Source organism: Photinus pyralis, unplaced genomic scaffold (genome assembly GCF_008802855.1).
Source record: "Photinus pyralis isolate 1611_PpyrPB1 unplaced genomic scaffold, Ppyr1.3 Ppyr1.4_LG7, whole genome shotgun sequence".
Taxonomy (NCBI): domain Eukaryota; kingdom Metazoa; phylum Arthropoda; class Insecta; order Coleoptera; family Lampyridae; genus Photinus; species Photinus pyralis.
In genome coordinates this window covers 30,388,901-30,406,844 of record NW_022170738.1, presented here as the reverse complement: position 1 = coordinate 30,406,844, position 17,944 = coordinate 30,388,901, and the positions used below count along the sequence as shown (strand labels likewise).

Here is a 17,944-nt window from a genome sequence, read left to right as displayed (position 1 = left end):
TTGAAATTGGAAATAGCTGGAAAAGCCCATCCTCTTTCTTCGAATGCCGTAAGATATATTTGGAGAGGAATAAGCTGAACTTGGGATTGAGAGGTTACGCTCGGGCCATCTGATTATTGGGGGAGAACAAGCCAAACTGGTAAACCATTTGTGACTTTGTCTGCGGCACACTAGAGCTAGGAAATAAAGGGGTCGAACATGTGCTGCGTCCTAGGAGTAAGAGCTTCGGTTCTCACGAGGCGTTTTTGAAGCGCTGCAGAGTGGCGCCGCTGGTAGCGGAAGATTGCTTTACACGGAGCGGGGCGTCTGCGGGACTTTGGGATACACACTTTATTTCCACATTTTTTTATCGTTGGCGACAAACAAAGGTCCCATTTCTGCCACTTAACTAAACGATCCAAGGTCCCCGGGGAGGATGGCGATGTGGCGTTAGTCCCAAAACAAGCGTGCCCTCCGCGGCCGAACCATCCCGCACAGAGTGGACGGCCCGTTGCGCAGCATCAAGTCAGATCTCTCTCAGGTGGGTAAGTTTGCAAAATGTTTCTGCTTTTGGTTGGGAGTTATGTATAGCTTCAATTTTTTTTAATGGGTAGAATTGTCTAGCCTAGACTCTTGGGTGCTTTCCCCAGCCTAGTCTATAATATCGTTGAGTCTAGGTGGAGGTCGCAAAACATTAATGAAACATAGACCAGGGGTAGAATTGACAGGTTCACTGCGGAAAGGTTCAATTATTCCAATTTGATTCCCTTGGCGTGCTCGATTTAAAAACATACATTTTAAGAGAAATTTATTATACAAAAAGAGTAACATTCACAATTCTTAATAAGCTATAAACTAACTAAAGCATATATTTCTCTTTATTCAATGTCAAAATTTTAGCAGACGACTTCGCGTCTAAAAACAGCGAACTGACTTCTTCAATATCTTGCTTGTTTATATTTTTTCTGCCATTAGTTTTTGCAGTTAAAGACGCCGGTGTTAGTAGCTGTACAGCATAACGTAAAGTCGACCGCGCTCCAACATCACCCAGGCATTTGAGAGCATCAGAGTCTATGTCAAGCCCTTCGGTGGCTACTCTTAATGCTAGGATTTGCTCTAGCTCGGGCTTTGTGTAGGGAAGAGTACGGATGATCACAAGGCGATCGAGAAGATCCAAAGGAATGCCATGAGGTGCCACAATATCATCGGTACCTCTAATAACGCATCGGCCACGATTAGTTGCGAAAATTACGATGGGTGCAATTGCACTTTCAAGCGCCCGATGAAGATATGTAAAAGTCTCAATGTCAAGCATGTGAACTTCATCAATAAATAAAACACCGGGAACGAGCTCGGCAATACCTTGGTCTATGTACTTGTCAACAACTTTGTTAATTTCTCGCCGTAATTTGTCGGTAATTTCTGTTTTCTTTGGTTTTAAAAGTTGGCCCATCATCGATAAGACATCCTGTCCACCTTGGGGTTTGGCATTTGCAGCATCCAAGTCGTGTAATGTCACATCCTGTCGGAAAGTTACAACTAAGTATGTTACTAGGAAATTGGGTGGCCAAGCAACAATTTTTTCTAAATCCAAAATAAGAGTCCAAAATTTTGTGTTTGTGAGCTGATGTACCCACCATTTTGGTGCTAAATTTGAGGGTACAGTTTGGTCACAAATTTTATTATACAAAATTTCTTTTATAAATGACACATCACCAGCATATAACGGGCGATAAAAAATGAGTTGCTGTCGAGTCGCCTTTGGAAGTTCAAGTTAAATACGATTTCCCATATAAACAAAAGTTCCAAAGGTGACTCGACAGCAACTCATTTTTGATCGCACAGTAGTGCTTTAAACCAGTTCAAATTTCTCATTGTATACTGGATAGACTTTGGTATAATGTCAGTTAGTAACTGGGCAACACTGTAAAATAACAAAAGTGAACAGGTTTCGTAAAAAGTAAATCATAATAACATGAATTCAGTTAACAATCAATGTAATATAAGAGAGATGTCAAACAGCAGCTCAGTCTATCACACATCCACTAGTGCAGTTTATGGTGTTTTCTTACGAAAATCACGCTCATTTATTTCAAAACGCCCGGTAAATAGAAATAGATGGGATAACATTTATATATAAATGGTATAAATGTCTCTCTTCCCTAAAAAAACATTTTGGACCCTTGGTATACATATTTTTTTAAATGTCCTCTACCACCCACATTTTTTTGAAATATTTATTTATGTTTAGTACCTGAACCACTTCTTTCTTCTTGTGAACATCCCCTTTTGGTAAAGGCACGTACTCCTCCGCTTCCAGATCAAACTCAGTAGCAAACGCGTCTGATCGCCCCTGTCGTTTTACCGCCCCGCTATTTGCTTCAATATAAATCACATCACCGACCTCAACCTTTTCCTTTTGTAAAGCTTCATAAATACTCGGATCTAATTTCAATTGCTTGCTGCCCTTAGCAGTTCGTAAACCGATTATCACGTGATTGACAGTCTTGCCGTACCCTGAAATTTTGCAATTAGCTCCACCCACTAACTAACTACAAGTGCCCACCTCCAGCTGGGCTTTCAGTTTCGACAGGCGTCAATTCTGTAACTTCCCCCTCGTACACCTCTTTTGTTTCCCGTATACGCAATCCGATGGCACGACGAAAGTTTTCCATAAGCACCTCGGTTTTCTTAATCTCCGAACTGTAAACCTCAGAACCGACCATCGGACAAAACGGCACCTTCGTACCCAAATCTTGTGCAATTGCAAGGGCAATGGCGGTTTTTCCGGTACCGGGAGGTCCGGCTAGTAGAATCGCTCTGCCTGCCATCTTCTTCGTCTTGATCATATCCACAACAATGCCGGCAGCCTACAATAATGTAATTAAACGACAAATTTACCCAATTTACAAGTATAACCTCTCGGGCCTGCTCTTGACCAACCAAACCCGCAGCCATTTGGATGGGAATTCCATTTTCATCCAGTCCCAAACCTTTTATGTGACTATGGGCACTAATTCTTTGTGTTTTTACGGTACTTTTTACTTCTTCTACTTTCATTTTGCAGATTTCGGCTTCCTTGTTTGTTTGATCAATTTGAAGTAGCCACAAAATGTGAGCGAATGCGATTTTTATTTGTTATGTTGGTATGACAACAGCACTATTGCAAAGGTGGCTATTATACCGACCCTTTTAGTGGCTATGGTACTCGTTGCCATCACGTGTGATAGAGCCAAATTATGTATATACAAGGCGTATCATTACGATAGATAACACAAGGCGCTTTCTTTCGGCTGCTTAGCAATCATGATTTCAAAATCGTGATTCGTAGGATCACGTTTTACGAAAGAACGCGGGAATTTAAATCAAAGTATGGTTAAGTTTACGGAGTACACATTTGCATTCGAATTATTTACGTAATTTTTGTTTCACATTTTAGCAATCATGATCATAAGATCACACTTCGAAAGAACGTGATTTGACAATCCAAACGCGTTTGGATCACCGAAAGAAAGCGCCTACAATGGCACTCTTCACTATACTCTATTCATTTTAAGAAGATCGCGGTAGAAATCATAGGGACAGTTTGACCTTCACTGTGATTGGTTAAAACACGAAAAATAAAACGGGTGACGAATTCTGTCTGTTAGAAGTTTCAGTTACGAACTGAACTGTCGAACTGTCATTAGCTGTCAATTTCAAAGATCCAAGCATGATATCGTTAGATGTATATTTAGATTTTTCAAATTTTGTGCCGTTTTATATTTTTCCTTCTTATAATGAATGCAGAGTATATGTACCCGCATTTTCTGAGTAAAAAATCTAATAACAATTTTCAACCTGAGGATTAATAATCTTGTGTATGTCTTTTATGCTTTCCGAAGCCGTTCATCCGATTACCATCAATCTTTGAGGAATGGTTGGATGTATGCTCGCATATACATTGCTTTATCACGACATTGCTGTATGTATGAAGTTCGTCGTCTGCTAGTGGTTAATAATAATAACCAGTAAGTAACCGTTAATGTTAAATGTAAGAAATAGGTTTGTAACACCAACACTCCAAAACCAATGTTTAAGAACAATAAAACGGACACATTTCTGACAAATCGCGGCGTGTTTACCTACAACCCTGCAAGATTGCCGGCCCGTATGGCGCGGTTTTGTTGAAGCTGGACTGTGGTGTTAAGGGTCCCAGGTTCGAATTCGGGTTCGGGCATGGATATTTGTAAATGTATAATGAGTTAGGTTGGTAGAACTCCGTCCACTCAAAAATAAAGGCAAATAAATAATATAAATATGTAGAGATAACCGTTCGTTTTTAATTGAAATGAAGGCCCTGCAAAGTTAACACACCCTATACGGTTATTAAAAACCAAAATATATTCTGTGGTACGCCCTGCGCAGGCGCGAAGCGGTTGTCAACTTGTTTGTTTTATAAATTTTGAAAAATAACGGTTTTGTTTTTTGCGGTGTGCTGTGGTGACAGTTGGAGAAGATATTCTAAAGTGCCGTGTGTGACTTGTGTAATTTTATAGGGCGAGTTAGTCCACAATTCTTAATTTGTCTTTTTATTATTAGTCCTTATCTTGTCTGTAACACATAAATTGTTGGTACGTACAAATCTATTTATTTAGGAGATTGTCAAATTTAAATGTCCAACTGATAACTTCTTTAGATACCAAAATGGCGAATGGTTATGAAAGATCCAACTTATATAAAGTTCGCGTTCGGACTTCTACCACTTTAGAAAAAATGGAGGAAGTGGCAGATAATCTTCGTCGTACATCACGGTGGACGACATTGTTACAAAGACGAAACATAACTGCCTTCATGTCCCCAATAAACTCCCCTCATACTTCTATAAAGAAGATCGAACGATCCGTAATTAAGAAGGATAAAAGTGACGAGCGTAGGGAACAGTTAAACAAATGGAAGGAGCAGAAAAAAAAGAGATTAGCGGCCGAAAAAGCCAAAGCCAAGCCTATTTTTAAAGTTTGCCGTGTTAAGGATGTAGTTGTGCCAGACATATCTGAAATTTACAAGAAAATTAAGGGGAACGATCAATTTAAGGTGGCACCTTCTTCTACATATAAATTTAAAGCACCTGTTAATGTAAAACCATTAAACATGAAATCCCCCACTAAGTCAAAGGCGAGACGCAAAATTGACTTTGTGTTGAACGACACGTCAAGCAAACAAACTAGGGTTTCAAACAATAGGTCGTATAAGAACAGCTCGATGACAAAAAACACAAGTTCAGATATTAAAGTGATCAAAAAAACAACTACTACAATAAAAGAAACATATAGAAAGTGTGAAAGCAACGAAGATGGTGCTCGATGCGTCACTCCTGTTGAAAACGATCCTCCGGTGACGTATATTAGCCCATTTATAACTGTATCTAGAGGGAAGGAGAATTCACGCCGTGAATATCACAACCGACGTACGTATAAAGTTGAGCTTGTGCTTGAATATCTTATCAGATTTATAGGATCTAATTTAATTGAGTCGCCCACAGCTAGTGGCGTACAGAAAAATATGACTCCCAAAGCTGGTGCCAGATACTTTGAAAATTTACTTCAGAAACAGGAGCAGCGCTTAAGTCAGCTGTGTTGCAGCTGGGAGACTTACAGTGTAAGTTTTGCCGTCCCTTTCTCATGCCTTTTTTGTAAATGAAGTTCGCATCCAATAATAACGCATATTCACAGGACACGCAGAACCCACCCGAGGAGGCTTGTGATATGATCCGTATGGCAATTGGTCAAACAAAGCTTTTGATGCGGAAAAAGTTTACGAAATTCCAAGAGCTCATCGGCCAGTGCAAAAATTCAAATGGCGATAAAATCGTAACCTGCCTTGATCTGCACGGATTTTGGGACATAATTTTGATTCAAGTAGACTATACCTATGTTGTACCTCTAAATATTTATTTCCTATATTGTAGATAAACAATTTAGATAGTCGATTTGAAAATTTAGATCGTCTTAAGACTAACAATTGGGAAGAGATTCTTCCTGTGGCACCCACAAGTACAAAGCAAGTCAAACTGAAAAAAGTTAGCAACACTAAACGAAAGGGAGTAAAGAGTAGCTTGCGGGATTTAATAAAAGGTTTGTTCAAATTGATACATCGATATTCTGCTGACATTAAATTATAGAACAACGCAAAAAAAATATGAAAGAAATTAAAAATTCTCCAATGATTGTTGTAACCACACCACGCAGTAAGCTGGCAAATATATCGAACATATTGCACGAATCTGCTGTAAGTAGACCACATTAGTCTATTTATTTAATTACAGATTTTCAGGCTGTCACTCCCCGTAACCAAAGAGCAATAAACACACCAAAGAGTATACTTAAGCCGGAACGAACGCCAAAACAGCGTAGTATAAGAAAAGTAAAATCTGTCTTATTCTCCGAGAGTACAGAAAAGGAAAATTTGTGCGAGACCTCAAACCTCATTCAGTTTTCTCCCAATAAATCCGTGGAACGTAAGTTACTACCTCAAAGAACACTAAATATAAACATTTTGTGCTGTACAAATATTTGCTGACTACTAGATCATCTTCTGGCACTTTTCAGTGCAAATGAGTACAGTTTCTACAGCAAGTAGGCAAACACATATTTGTATACCATGGAAACTTGTTATATTTGATACTTTTTGCTTACATCAAGTTTTCAATTTATAAATTTTTAGATCCCAGAAGATCAAGCAGATTAGCAGAAAAAAATAGGAAAAGTTAAAGAATTTTATTTACCTGTTATATGTATTTCATTGTCAATGTACAAATTATTTTAATTTTAGAGTGCAAATTTGCAAAAATATACATAAATATGTAATTGTTTGAAAATGTGAATTTAAACAAGGTGTTTGTGATTACAAAAATTACGTCTGTCTGTCTGATGTTAGGCATCCGCTCCTCTGGACCTATTCACACATTTGGCACATGATCTAAAGTGGATCTGAGTGCCGGATCAGAAATAATCCAGTGTTAAACAGTAGATTTTAGACGGCTTTGAATTCCTTACTTTTAAGAATTTTTAAAGTCATTATTAAGCGTATAAAAAGCTCTGAGCAACCCATATGATATAAATGAAAATGAAGCTGTTGTCCTGAACTATATACCTATTTCATTCTTTCGCTAACTTATTGTTGAAAGGGAGAGATAATAGAAAGGAATGGTGAAACAGAGAGGGTACAGAAGAGAAATAGAATAATGTGATGGCCAAAGAAAGAAAGGGAGAAATAGAGGGGGATCGCTGGAAGAATAGAAAAAGTACAAAAGAAAAAAGATGGAGAAACTGAAAGATATGAAGAACAAGTCAGAAAAATAAAAATAGAAAAGACCCCCTGGAAGACGAGAAACATGAGAGAGAAAAACACAAGTGGTAGCCTGGAAGCAGCACCTTTATTACAAGGTACAGAGTACGCTCAAGTTCAAAATGTATTTCGCGCAACGTCTACGCGCGTGAATTTAGTATGGCAGTTACTTTGAGTATACTAAAGAAGAGTAGAGTAAGCGACGTAATTTATATTATGTCTATTACAACATTTATATTTTTTCTTAATAAAGAGAATTCCTCTGCCTCTGCAAAACTTGTCGCCTGTGAGGTGTACCTATACACTATTATATCTTCATCTCTATCTATATAGCCCACGCGAAGAAAAGAACAAGTTTTTTTTTTAAGTTTTGCAGTGAGCGACTATACCTACTGCTACTGTTTTTATACTAGACGGCCTGTAATATGGAGTTTCCATACTCCTTTTTACTTCATCTGTTTTCTTCTCAACAACGTACTTATAATTTATTCTCATCTTGTACCACAGTCTAGATTCAAATCTAGACTGTAGGTGCAACGTACAAAAAGTAAAACATACATTTTTACAATAAATGACAAGAATGACAATTAGCTTGTAAAATCTTCCCAGTAAAATGCAATTTCTCACAGACTTTATACAAAACTTTGAATGGTTTGATATCGAAAATCCCGATGACTTGTGCGTCCTATTTCTATTTTGCCACATATTTGCATGGTCAGTTATCATTTGGAAACTACAAGATTAACCATCCTAGATGTACAATTATGTGATTCTTAATAAAGAATAAAAAGCACTTTCAAATTTTCCCGCCTTTTTTAAAATTTACCGTTACGGGAGGATGGTAAACAAATTTTTCAAAAACATAACCCAATATTTTTTGAAAAGTAAAACATGACAGACCGATTTATATCGTCTATACATATTGAAAAATTAGGTGAGAATGTTCTGGTAATTGCAATAATATAACCTTTAAATTTTAGGCCACAAATTACAAGAGATTCGTGAGCGAGCACTGCTTAATATCTTATCGAAATTGGATCATGGATTTGTTTACGACAATGATCTGGCACGCAGTAGAGAATTATTGTCCAAACTTTTCCAGTGGTTCGAGTTCAAGCCGTGTTTATACCAAGAGGAGGTGCTAAAGCTGATACAACGCATACTTACGGTAGCTAAACTCATGAAGAGTCTACTGATCTGATACGTTATTGCTTTCCAGTCAGATAGTGGTTCAATTCTAATAAATCATTATGGCACTAAAACTATTGTTGACGAAATTCGACAAATGCGATCCAACATGGATCGAAAATTGTACCCGGATGTCGACATGCTTTTACATGCAGTTGAGGAGAACGGAAACGGCGGTGTTCCACCTTTACGCAGTGACCTGCCATTAAGTTATCGAAGTGGAGAGGAAGGGTTGGAGATTCGACCCGCACTTACAGTTGGATCTACTGCCACAACAATTGAAGGCATTATTCAACACGATTCCAGTTTGGAACCACAAACTGGGTAGGTACTTATTTTCATGACTTAGCTAGTTTGATGTATTATTATTCTCAAAGGTGTTTGCACTGTAGCTTTAGCCTCACTCTCTTATATGATGTCAATATCTTTGAAGAAATCTGGAATCCTCTGCATCTTTATCTTTTTCGCAGTGATGCTGTATATGCGGGGGTTTCTTCCATCTCGTGGCACTCTGCAAAGTGTATTCTTTGCAGAATTGACTGAATTTGTTTTATTAATTAATTTACATGCACGGACAACATCTTCAAACAAAAACTCTGGTACAGCTGTGACCTGTGTTATTGGCATTATCTTGAATCTGGATATTTTTTGATTTTCGTTTTTAATTTTTTTATGATAAACTAATCGTAGTAGGCATTTCTAATTAACACATTATTCGGACACTTTTTAATGGAGATTTCAAATATGGCATCCTGTTTTTAATTACTTTCAAGATGACGGAGAAACACGTGGCAATTTTAGTTTTTCTTATGGGCGCCATATTGAATTTTGACATTTTAGGATTACGTCTTTTTTTCTCTTTATAACGATATATCACACATGGTGGTTCAATATCACATTTTTTCTAAAAATAAAATTTTTAATTTTTTGAGAAGAGTGCTTTGGTATGCTCTGTAAGTTAGCTAAATGAAAGTTAAAATTTTTAAAATGGTCCAGTACACGCCCTGGCTTTAATTGGGTAATATGCTGTTTGAATTGATTTTGGCAGTTTTTTCGCCAAATAAATCACAACCTGCATTAGATATAATGGAAAAACTAAAAAATCTGGAAATTATAACACCTTCAGAAATCAGAAGTAATAGGAATTTTCTGTATGTCTTTACAGCATTATAACAACTCTTTGATTGCGCATATTTTCTCTAATCAACCATCGTCATATCTTGTATGTTACATCCTTATCTTGGACACAGTGTATAATAAAGCACTTTAGTGAGATGATCTTTTGTTTGTCCCTAATACATCCTTCAATCATCCTTGATCATGTTAGGCTTTAACGACTTTAACTTCACCTGTACTTAATGTTCAATTTTAGCGTGAGCACGAGCAAAATCAACCATGTACCTACTCCCGATGGTCTCTGTATCAATTTTACTCTCAAGTGGCAACCATTAATCGCATCTGATAGACACGTACTGGAATCGATCGAGGATTCCTTGAGAAATCCAACTGACCCCTCATCGCTGCTATATTCCTGCGAATTTTTCCTGGACGTTATGCTACAAGACTTCCCGGCCGAGGTCTTTTTACAGAGACCTTCAATTGTTTTAGTATGTATTTTGTTTTTGCCTAAACTTGTGCGTGTTGACCTAATACCTTTTAGCTTTTTCTGGACTATATGAGGACGTCGGTTTCGTCACGGTTGACGAATGCGATATTAAATTGTTTTATTAAACTGACAAAGTGTCTTAAAACTAGAATTTTCTATTATTCTGATCCGTCAATGCACAATAAAAAAGAAAAGGTAAGTGTAATGGAAGGGTAGATAGTGGAGCTCCTCAGTGAAGAAGAATCTTTGTTTTGTGGTGTTGTAACCATTTGGTCTAGAACTAGATAAAATTGTAAAATTAAACTACGTCGTGCGGACGTTCATATTGATGTCAGCACCTATTGTAACGATTGGTCATCCCGTACAAGTAATTGAATTTAATTTCTTGTAAGTGTAAATGTGGTCTTTAATTTGGATTGAACACAAATTCGTTGATAGTAATGATTCGATGTTGATTTGTATTAGAATTATTACATGCTAATTTTGTTTAAATAATCGCTTTGTGTTTTGATTTTTATTTGTTCAGTAGATTACGATAAGAAAGATTAGGGACATCAGGAACAAATTGTCTTGTTGTTTTTTTTAAAGTTTATCGGTTGGTTGTTATCGGTCCATAAGCTAATTAATTTGAATATAAGCAGGTGTACGCCTGAGTAAACAGAGGTGTGAAGTTATCGAAGACGTATATTCAAGGTAGACGAGAGAGGGAGCCGAACTTCGTTTCTAGTGGACTTGATTGGTAAATAGAGAAATAATAGAGGAGAAGGTTTCAGACAGTGTAGAGAGGAAGAATATTTTAAAAAGGCAAACGGGGCCTTTTGGTTAATTTTTTTTATGGACAGTCAGTCTTGGTGGTTGTAAAGTTTTTAGAAGAAAGTTTATATGTTGTTCTGGAATTGTGGGGAGTTGGCCAATGCTGATGAGGGCCCCAAAAGATTTAATTAAAGTCTCATCGAGATTTTCGTTATGACAGATGCTGGACGTGTTCTAGAAAAAAATGTCAGCCAATGGAATCTCACTAATCGCACCGATCAGTGTTTTAAACGGCTATTATTTATCTTCAACTGTATTTAATCATGCAATCAACTCACTGATAATTTCTTAATGCGAGCTGTCAAATTAATTAGTATTTAGCGTCTATTAAAGTACAATGTCGCAAAAGAATTTAAATGTGACAGTTGTAGTTACGGCACTAATCGTAAAGACTAATTGGTACAACATCTATTAACACACAATGTCACAAAAGAGCTTATATGGGACAGTTGTTCCAACACGTCCAAAACCTAAATTTGTCATGCTCATGAATCCAACATGATTTGACATTACACCATCATCTTGTGAAAGATGCAACTGTTTATTTGGAGCAGAGTACGCTATGGTACTATTTTTTTTGAGAAATGATGAGAGTTTCTTGCAGAATGTTTGATTTCTAGTCTATAACTTTTGATTGAGAAGTCTCATCGAAAAAGTACGAATTGTTTTTGATTCTACGCACCAAAATTAATAAGAAAAAGTGTTTTCCCGAGAAATTTTGGTGTAGTCGATTTTTGGTAAAAAAGGAAGGTTATACACTGCCTTTTTTGAGGCCCGAAAAAAAAATTGTCTCAGATCGACCCGGAAAATAATTTTCTTATAGAATGTGGCCTGCAGAATCCATAATTTCAAACAGTTCCAAGATTGGGCTACTAGTTCAAAAGTTACAGCCCTTTGTATTTTTTCGAATTTGTTTCTAGTCTATAACTTTTTTCCCGAGAAATTTTGGTGTAGTCGATTTTTGGTAAAAAAGGAAGGTTATACACTGCCTTTTTCTGAGGCCCGAAAAAAAAATTGTCTCAGATCGACCCGGAAAATAATTTTCTTATAGAATGTGGCCTGCAGAATCCATAATTTCAAACAGTTCCAAGATTGGGCTACTAGTTCAAAAGTTACAGCCCTTTGTATGTTTTTCGACATTTGTTTCTAGTCTATAACTTTTTATTTATTTATTTATTTATTTATTTATTTGTTTAGCCAGATACCATACAGAATACAATTATTCCAATTACATGGCACTGGGGTGCTGTACTTAAAACTAAAACTACACAGTAATTACGATGTTATATGACTAATTAATTCATTCAAAGAGCCGTGAAATACATCGATGTCTCTCTCACGGCACTTCTTATTTAAAGCCAACAGGCTCCTCGATAGTGGCGATGACGGAGTGGTCACTAAAAAGATGATATCGTTTTTCCTTAATTTAACATGTGGCACTTTGAGTTTAATTTCCTGAAGCAATTCTGGGGCATTTAGGTGATTATTCAGTATCTTGTACACAAAGGTAGCACAGATCACTTCGCGTCGGATTTGTAAACTTGAGATTTTAATACCGTGCACACTATTTAAAAATTTTAGTTGGTTGGAGTAAGAGATTAAATGTGGAAAATTTTGAGTCGACCTAAAATACACTATTCGCACTAATTTTTTTGAACTTTCTCTATCATGTCTGCGTGCTTATAAGTTTGGGGTGTCCAAATACATGCCGCATAATCGAGTTTGGATCTGATGAACGCATTGTATAAGGTAATAATTGAGGAAATGCTTGTAAAATTGTAGGTATTCCTAATTACAAAGCCTAGTACTTTGTAGCACGCATTTATAAGGGATTCAATGTGCCGATGAAAATTTAAGTTGCTATTGAATAAAACGCCCAAATCTCTAACCGAGGTGACTCTTTGGATATCCTGCCCATTTATTTCGTATTTAAAAATCGTGGGATTGTTGGATCTTGTGTACGATACAACTTTGCACTTTTCTATGTTTAGCTTCAGTTTGTTTTTATTGCACCAATTTATCACTGCATTTATATCTGCTTGAATATTTAAACAATCGTTTGAAGATTTCACTTTATTAAAAAGTTTCAGGTCGTCTGCAAATAGAAGTGCTTTGGAGTTTTGAATCACCCGCGGTAGGTCATTAATAAATAGTAGGAAAAGGAAAGGGCCAAGTAGTGTTCCCTGAGGTACCCCTGAAGAGGGGTAAAATTCGGTTGAGTTCACCCCATTGTATTTCACATGTTAAATATGATTTAAGAAATTTAGCCGTTGGGCTACTGACACAATTAAAATGAAGTTTCTGAAGCAGGACCTGATGGGAGACCTTATCAAAAGCTTTCGCAAAATCGGTGTATACACAGTCCACTTGAGCCCTCTTGTCAAGGACGGCGGCTGTGAAATGCGTAAACTGCATTAAGTTAGTACTTGTTGATTTCTTCGGTGTGAATCCGTGCTGCTGATCTGCAATAACACTGCCAAGATGGGAATAAAATTTATTATAGATTACTTTTTCGAAAATTTTCGCTATTGCAGGGATGATAGCTATTGGGCGGTAATTTTCGATTAGTTTCTTGCTGCCGCTTTTATGGATCGGGGTAATTGTAGTGGATTTCCAAACTGAGGGAAAAGTGGAGGTGCGGAGTGCCAAGTTGCATAGATGCAACAGGGGGGTTACCAGGCTGTGTGCGCATCCTTTCAATACGTATGGTGGGATCCCGTCTTCCCCTATAGCTGCACGTGGTTTTAGGACTTTGATTGATTCTAGTAACTCACTTTCCTGTATGTTCGTTAAGTGCAATTTGGATTGTACTAAGTCCGACTCAAGCCCATCGTTCGGATCCAGGTTTTCCTCTTTGTACGATGCAAACGCGTCGGCAATGCTTTTGGGATCTTCCAGCGGGATGGTTTTGTCGAAAACCTCAAGGACCTAACGTACTGAATTACTCCGGAGGTCAACTTCAATGTTCCTAATGTATTTCTTCTAAGCGTCACGGATCATTTTTTTGAGTTCCTTTCGGTCTTCCTTAAATTCTTCCGATTTGCCTCGTGTGCGATGTTTATTCTTCAATTTAATTTTCTTGGTAATAGCTAAATCAAACCAAATGGGGTACTTGTTTGTGATCCTGATAGTTACTTTTGGGACGCATTCATCAAAAATCTTGTATACAATTTCATAAAAAGTAGTTACCGCGTCGTTTACAGATTTGTAATCGATTTGATTGAGAAGTCTGATCGAAAAAGTACGACAACACCTAATACAATTCTAACAAATGTTTCTTAACTTATCTAAACGTCATTTATAAGAAATTAAACAAATTACACTGCGGTAAAAAGTCAAAAATTAATCATGGTGTAAACTATGTAAATCTACAACAACAATATTAATTGTTATCATTTAACAGATAACAATCGAAATATTTTCTGGCACATCATCACCGTTGAATGCTCCACCGCATGTTCACCATACCTTCGAAGGAGAAGATGAAACTCTGCTAAAATCCAAACAGCTGCTACTGCCTCAGTATTGCTTCACAATAATGTTAGCGATTTTCCAATTTCTCTGCGTCAAACCAGAAAGCTTGAGAAGAGAGTACACAAGCAAGAAATCTAACCTGGTGAGTATAGTGGAAGCACGCGATTGTAGGCGTAGTTTGAATGTTTTATGATTTTAGATTGGCACTAATTTAGCACTTGCGCTGTTAGACGAGCTTATTTTTTTGTTGAACTTGTGTCTTAAATCGAATGCATGGGACAAAAAATCTGCGCCCGGTGTTATTGAGGTTTTACACACTTTCGAAAAAGTTTTAGAAAAATTTGCCGAAGCCCTCGAACACTTTAGGTTTGTTACACATATTTTTTTTACTTTTTGCACAAACAAAAATACTCTTGCGGAACTGAGGCTGGTCACAAAATATGTGAAGGTAGGCGTCTAGGTTTTAATTAAATTTTCTTGAATGAGACTAGTTGTACGGTAACAGTTTCATTAATATAACTTAATTTTGTTTAGATTAGAGGTGACAAGTGACGAAACCAATACAACCAACAGAACCACACATCTTCGGCTTCTTTCCAGCTGCTGCAATCTAATAATCCGCCTGATACCTTTAAACGTCGCCGATTTTATCTTACCGAAACAAATGAAGAACGCTTTATCTAACTGCTTACTTGACGTTTCATTGGCACGTCTCTATCCGAACATCCACGAAAACATCCTCCAGTTTGTAAAGGTAACTGAATGAGGTACAGTTCGCTTCTCAAACGTCAACCGATAGGAATTTGGAGGACGATTTGAAACCGACTCAGTCGCCAAGTACAAGGAGGTCAATCAAGTGTGCCAATCGATAAGCAGCGTGGTCAAACTCCTCCGTACCTCGGATTCCTTGCCAGTTTTAAATGCGATGGAGTTAGCAAACGATGCCGTGCTAAGCTTAGGATTTCATAAGAACTCGTCATTTATTAATCTAGTAATAAATTTATGTGCTAACAAACTACCGGCAACTAAAAAAGAAGAATGCTTCCAAGTTGCGGAAAGTGAGTCATGTGTTATGAGTTGACTTATTTTATGTTCCTTCCAGGTGTTTTACTTAAGTTGTTGGCGCACAACCACATGGAATTACGTCAAGAGACCTATAGACAGTGTGAAAGTCGAATTATAGCAACCATCGGGCCAAAATTCAATGCGACCGGTGCTGGGGCGCCGGGGTCGCAAATATTATTCCTCCTGCGAGCACCCATACTACTAGAAATTAGTCTTTATGGGCTTACCAGTGAGAATAAGGAGGTACCTATTCAATGTGCCAGACCCTGATTTATTTGGGTTATTTTAGATACAAAAGTATGCCGATAATATTCTGGTCCATATATTAAAATGCCAAATACTTGTCACAGAGAGTATATGGAATAAAGTGATCGATGCCATTCTGCCCGTTCTGCCAATTTTAATTTGTCATGCGACAAAAATGACTGTACTAGGCCGTTCCATTGTGGGAATACTAGATCCGGACACGGCGAAAACGTTTCTAATCCCTCCCCTAGAGGTATTTAAACCTGCTGGTTATTAACTTCAAATCAATAATTTCGTAGGTGTTAAAAAGCAACTTATGTCTGCTGTTTGTGGGCGATAGTTTAGCAAGGGAAGAAGCTGTAAGTCGTTTATGCTGGTTATTGACAACTCAGACAAATTCCCGCAATTTACTTCCTCGAATGAATAGTCTCAGAGATAAGGCTTTGAGTAAAGCTTGTCACGTGCAGCGAGTGGCTGATATCAATAGAGAAAGACCAGCACAACACTTTTATCAGGTATCCGATAGTTTATTAGATTCTAAGATGTGCAATGTTTTAAATACACAAAGTTTCGGGTATGTTGTCCAAATATTGACTAGTGGTATCAAACTGCTACAAGAGTAGGAAGGGGGATCTGAAAAGGACCCAAGTTTTCCAATAAGTTGATAATATGACAAAGTTTTTTCTTGTGAAGAATTTTGTATATTACATATTGATCAATAATCTTAACTAAAGAAATTTGATTACGACCTTCAGTGTTTTGTATCAGAATAGCATCACATGGTGCTTCGTTGGTCTACTGCAGAACGAAATAAACTCCACCCATGATCACGGATACCACAGCCCACTATAGCCCGCTTCTTTACTGTTCTTATATGTGTTTGTTGGGGATTGCATTGTTGTTGGGTAGTAGTTCAACTGTGCTAGCAGCCTTCAGGCAGTGAATCTTGATGTCTAGATTTGCTCCTCCCATTTATCTTGAGACAGTTGATTGTTGCGGAAACTAGGGGGGATATCAAAAAATTATTGAAATAAAATTTTCATGTGGAGGGACTCATTTAATGATGCTATTCACATTTTCACATAACTGTCCCTTAAGGGTCCCATGTAGAGCGATGCTATTCACATTTTCACATAACTCTCCCTTAAGGGTCCCATGTAGAGCAACTTAATTTTTTCAAATAGAAACCTACACTTTTTATTGAATATTCTTATTCTACATCTAAAATAATTAACTTTCGTGGGAAACGTTTGTTCTCTATACTTAACATTTTTTGGAGACACTATAAAACCGCGATTTTTGGTTTGAGCGAGGAAGCTGTTTCTGTCAAGAATTTTACCTTTATTACCTCCATACGCTTTAAGTTTTTTATTTGTGAATATATTGTTGCTAGTATTTTTGGAGAGGGATTTTTTATTATGCCATTCAAGCATTAAAAAACAATATGTTCTATTTTTAAAAAAATTGGGGTTATTTCCAGCCAAACCAGAAGTTAAAAAAATTGTCATGATCGCCAATAATTTTCTTTCTTTTTACCCTAATTTGAAAATCGTTAGTTCAGAACATTCGATCACCCCGGAATTTATGGCTCACTCTGTATACATGGCGCATTTCTTTTCTATTTATTAAAAAACATGCCCACATCTAAATTTGAACCCAGCAGAAGTTACCCAACAGGTATTTATTCGAAATAAACATGAAGATTGGAAATTTGTTATTAACTAAAAATATGTGCAATAATTAAATGATTAACAAATTGTATCAGGTAATTAGTGAATGCAGTATTTACAATAGAATTTTTATTTCAGGTAATAAAACTGGGAATTATACATTACAAAAAAAAGGCATCTGGTTCAGAAGGAACTTCAGAATGTGACATTGTAATAGGTCCTGAGTCAGGTGCCAGGTGAGTGGGAGGGAGTTTGGCTTGTTCATTTGTTTTCTTTTATTAGAGGAATCTACAACAAACAATTTGATTAAATTGCTCAAATTATTCAATGCGCATGCGTTGATTTTAGGGCTTTCGTTTTTGGTTAAGTCAAATTCTACTAATTTCGTCCTACACAATAATATTTAGACGTTGCCAGATGGGGGTACAGATTTTGCTATTTATGAGAAAGCGTGCGCGTAGTAACCAGTGGTATGGAGGGGTGGGAACGGCGTTGCTACTGCTTTTTCCAAGAAACTTATGTACTAGGGTTGTCCGTAAATTAATATACTTTTTCATATACATATCATTTAGTTGCA

At 37.1% G+C, this 17,944-nt stretch overlaps 3 protein-coding genes across 4 annotated transcripts; 2 read left to right on the top strand and 1 right to left on the bottom strand.

The window, feature by feature from the left end:
* Positions 1-770: 770 nt before the first annotated feature.
* LOC116175450 (ruvB-like helicase 1) lies at positions 771-3,175 on the bottom strand. Its single transcript, XM_031493580.1, has 4 exons — positions 2,899-3,175; positions 2,546-2,849; positions 2,234-2,496; positions 771-1,501 (listed from the first exon to the last, which is right to left on the bottom strand). The coding sequence occupies exons 1-4, from the start codon at positions 3,037-3,039 to the stop codon at positions 839-841; spliced, it is 1,371 nt and encodes a 456-aa protein (XP_031349440.1). The 5' UTR covers positions 3,040-3,175; the 3' UTR covers positions 771-838.
* Positions 3,176-4,380: 1,205 nt separating this feature from the next.
* LOC116175449 (guanylate kinase-associated protein mars-like) lies at positions 4,381-6,835 on the top strand. 2 transcript variants are annotated; one of them, XM_031493579.1, is made up of 8 exons: positions 4,381-4,592; positions 4,658-5,425; positions 5,501-5,616; positions 5,691-5,876; positions 5,927-6,092; positions 6,140-6,246; positions 6,292-6,475; positions 6,682-6,835. In XM_031493579.1, the coding sequence occupies exons 2-8, from the start codon at positions 4,666-4,668 to the stop codon at positions 6,726-6,728; spliced, it is 1,566 nt and encodes a 521-aa protein (XP_031349439.1). In that variant the 5' UTR covers positions 4,381-4,592; positions 4,658-4,665; the 3' UTR covers positions 6,729-6,835. The 2 variants fall into 2 exon arrangements, with proteins under 2 accessions (XP_031349439.1, XP_031349438.1); XM_031493578.1 differs by having other exon boundaries at positions 4,395-4,592; positions 5,474-5,616.
* A 186-nt stretch (positions 6,836-7,021) lies between these two features.
* LOC116176165 (rotatin-like) lies at positions 7,022-17,677 on the top strand. The gene is made up of 14 exons (XM_031494643.1): positions 7,022-8,239; positions 8,286-8,473; positions 8,525-8,817; positions 9,866-10,100; positions 10,154-10,294; positions 14,316-14,528; positions 14,586-14,752; positions 14,921-15,140; positions 15,186-15,444; positions 15,489-15,694; positions 15,741-15,950; positions 15,997-16,212; positions 17,506-17,603; positions 17,650-17,677. Exons 1-14 carry the CDS (start codon positions 8,197-8,199, stop codon positions 17,675-17,677), a joined length of 2,517 nt encoding a protein of 838 aa, XP_031350503.1. The 5' UTR covers positions 7,022-8,196.
* Positions 17,678-17,944: the final 267 nt, after the last annotated feature.

Coding starts and splice junctions, on each gene's coding strand:
- LOC116175450 (XM_031493580.1), bottom strand. CDS start 3,039: ATGAAAGTAGAAGAAGTAAAAAGTACCGTAAAAACACAAAGAATTAGT. Junction 2,497..2,545: donor AACTGAAAGCCCAGCTGGAG/GTGGGCACTTGT, acceptor GCAAAATTTCAG/GGTACGGCAAGACTGTCAAT. Junction 1,502..2,233: donor AGAAGAAAGAAGTGGTTCAG/GTACTAAACATA, acceptor ACTTTCCGACAG/GATGTGACATTACACGACTT.
- LOC116175449 (XM_031493578.1), top strand. CDS start 4,666: ATGGCGAATGGTTATGAAAGATCCAACTTATATAAAGTTCGCGTTCGG. Junction 6,093..6,139: donor CTTGCGGGATTTAATAAAAG/GTTTGTTCAAAT, acceptor ATTAAATTATAG/AACAACGCAAAAAAAATATG. Junction 6,247..6,291: donor ACATATTGCACGAATCTGCT/GTAAGTAGACCA, acceptor ACAGATTTTCAG/GCTGTCACTCCCCGTAACCA.
- LOC116176165 (XM_031494643.1), top strand. CDS start 8,197: ATGACAGACCGATTTATATCGTCTATACATATTGAAAAATTAG. Junction 8,474..8,524: donor TGATACAACGCATACTTACG/GTAGCTAAACTC, acceptor ATTGCTTTCCAG/TCAGATAGTGGTTCAATTCT. Junction 15,141..15,185: donor ACATCCTCCAGTTTGTAAAG/GTAACTGAATGA, acceptor GTCAACCGATAG/GAATTTGGAGGACGATTTGA.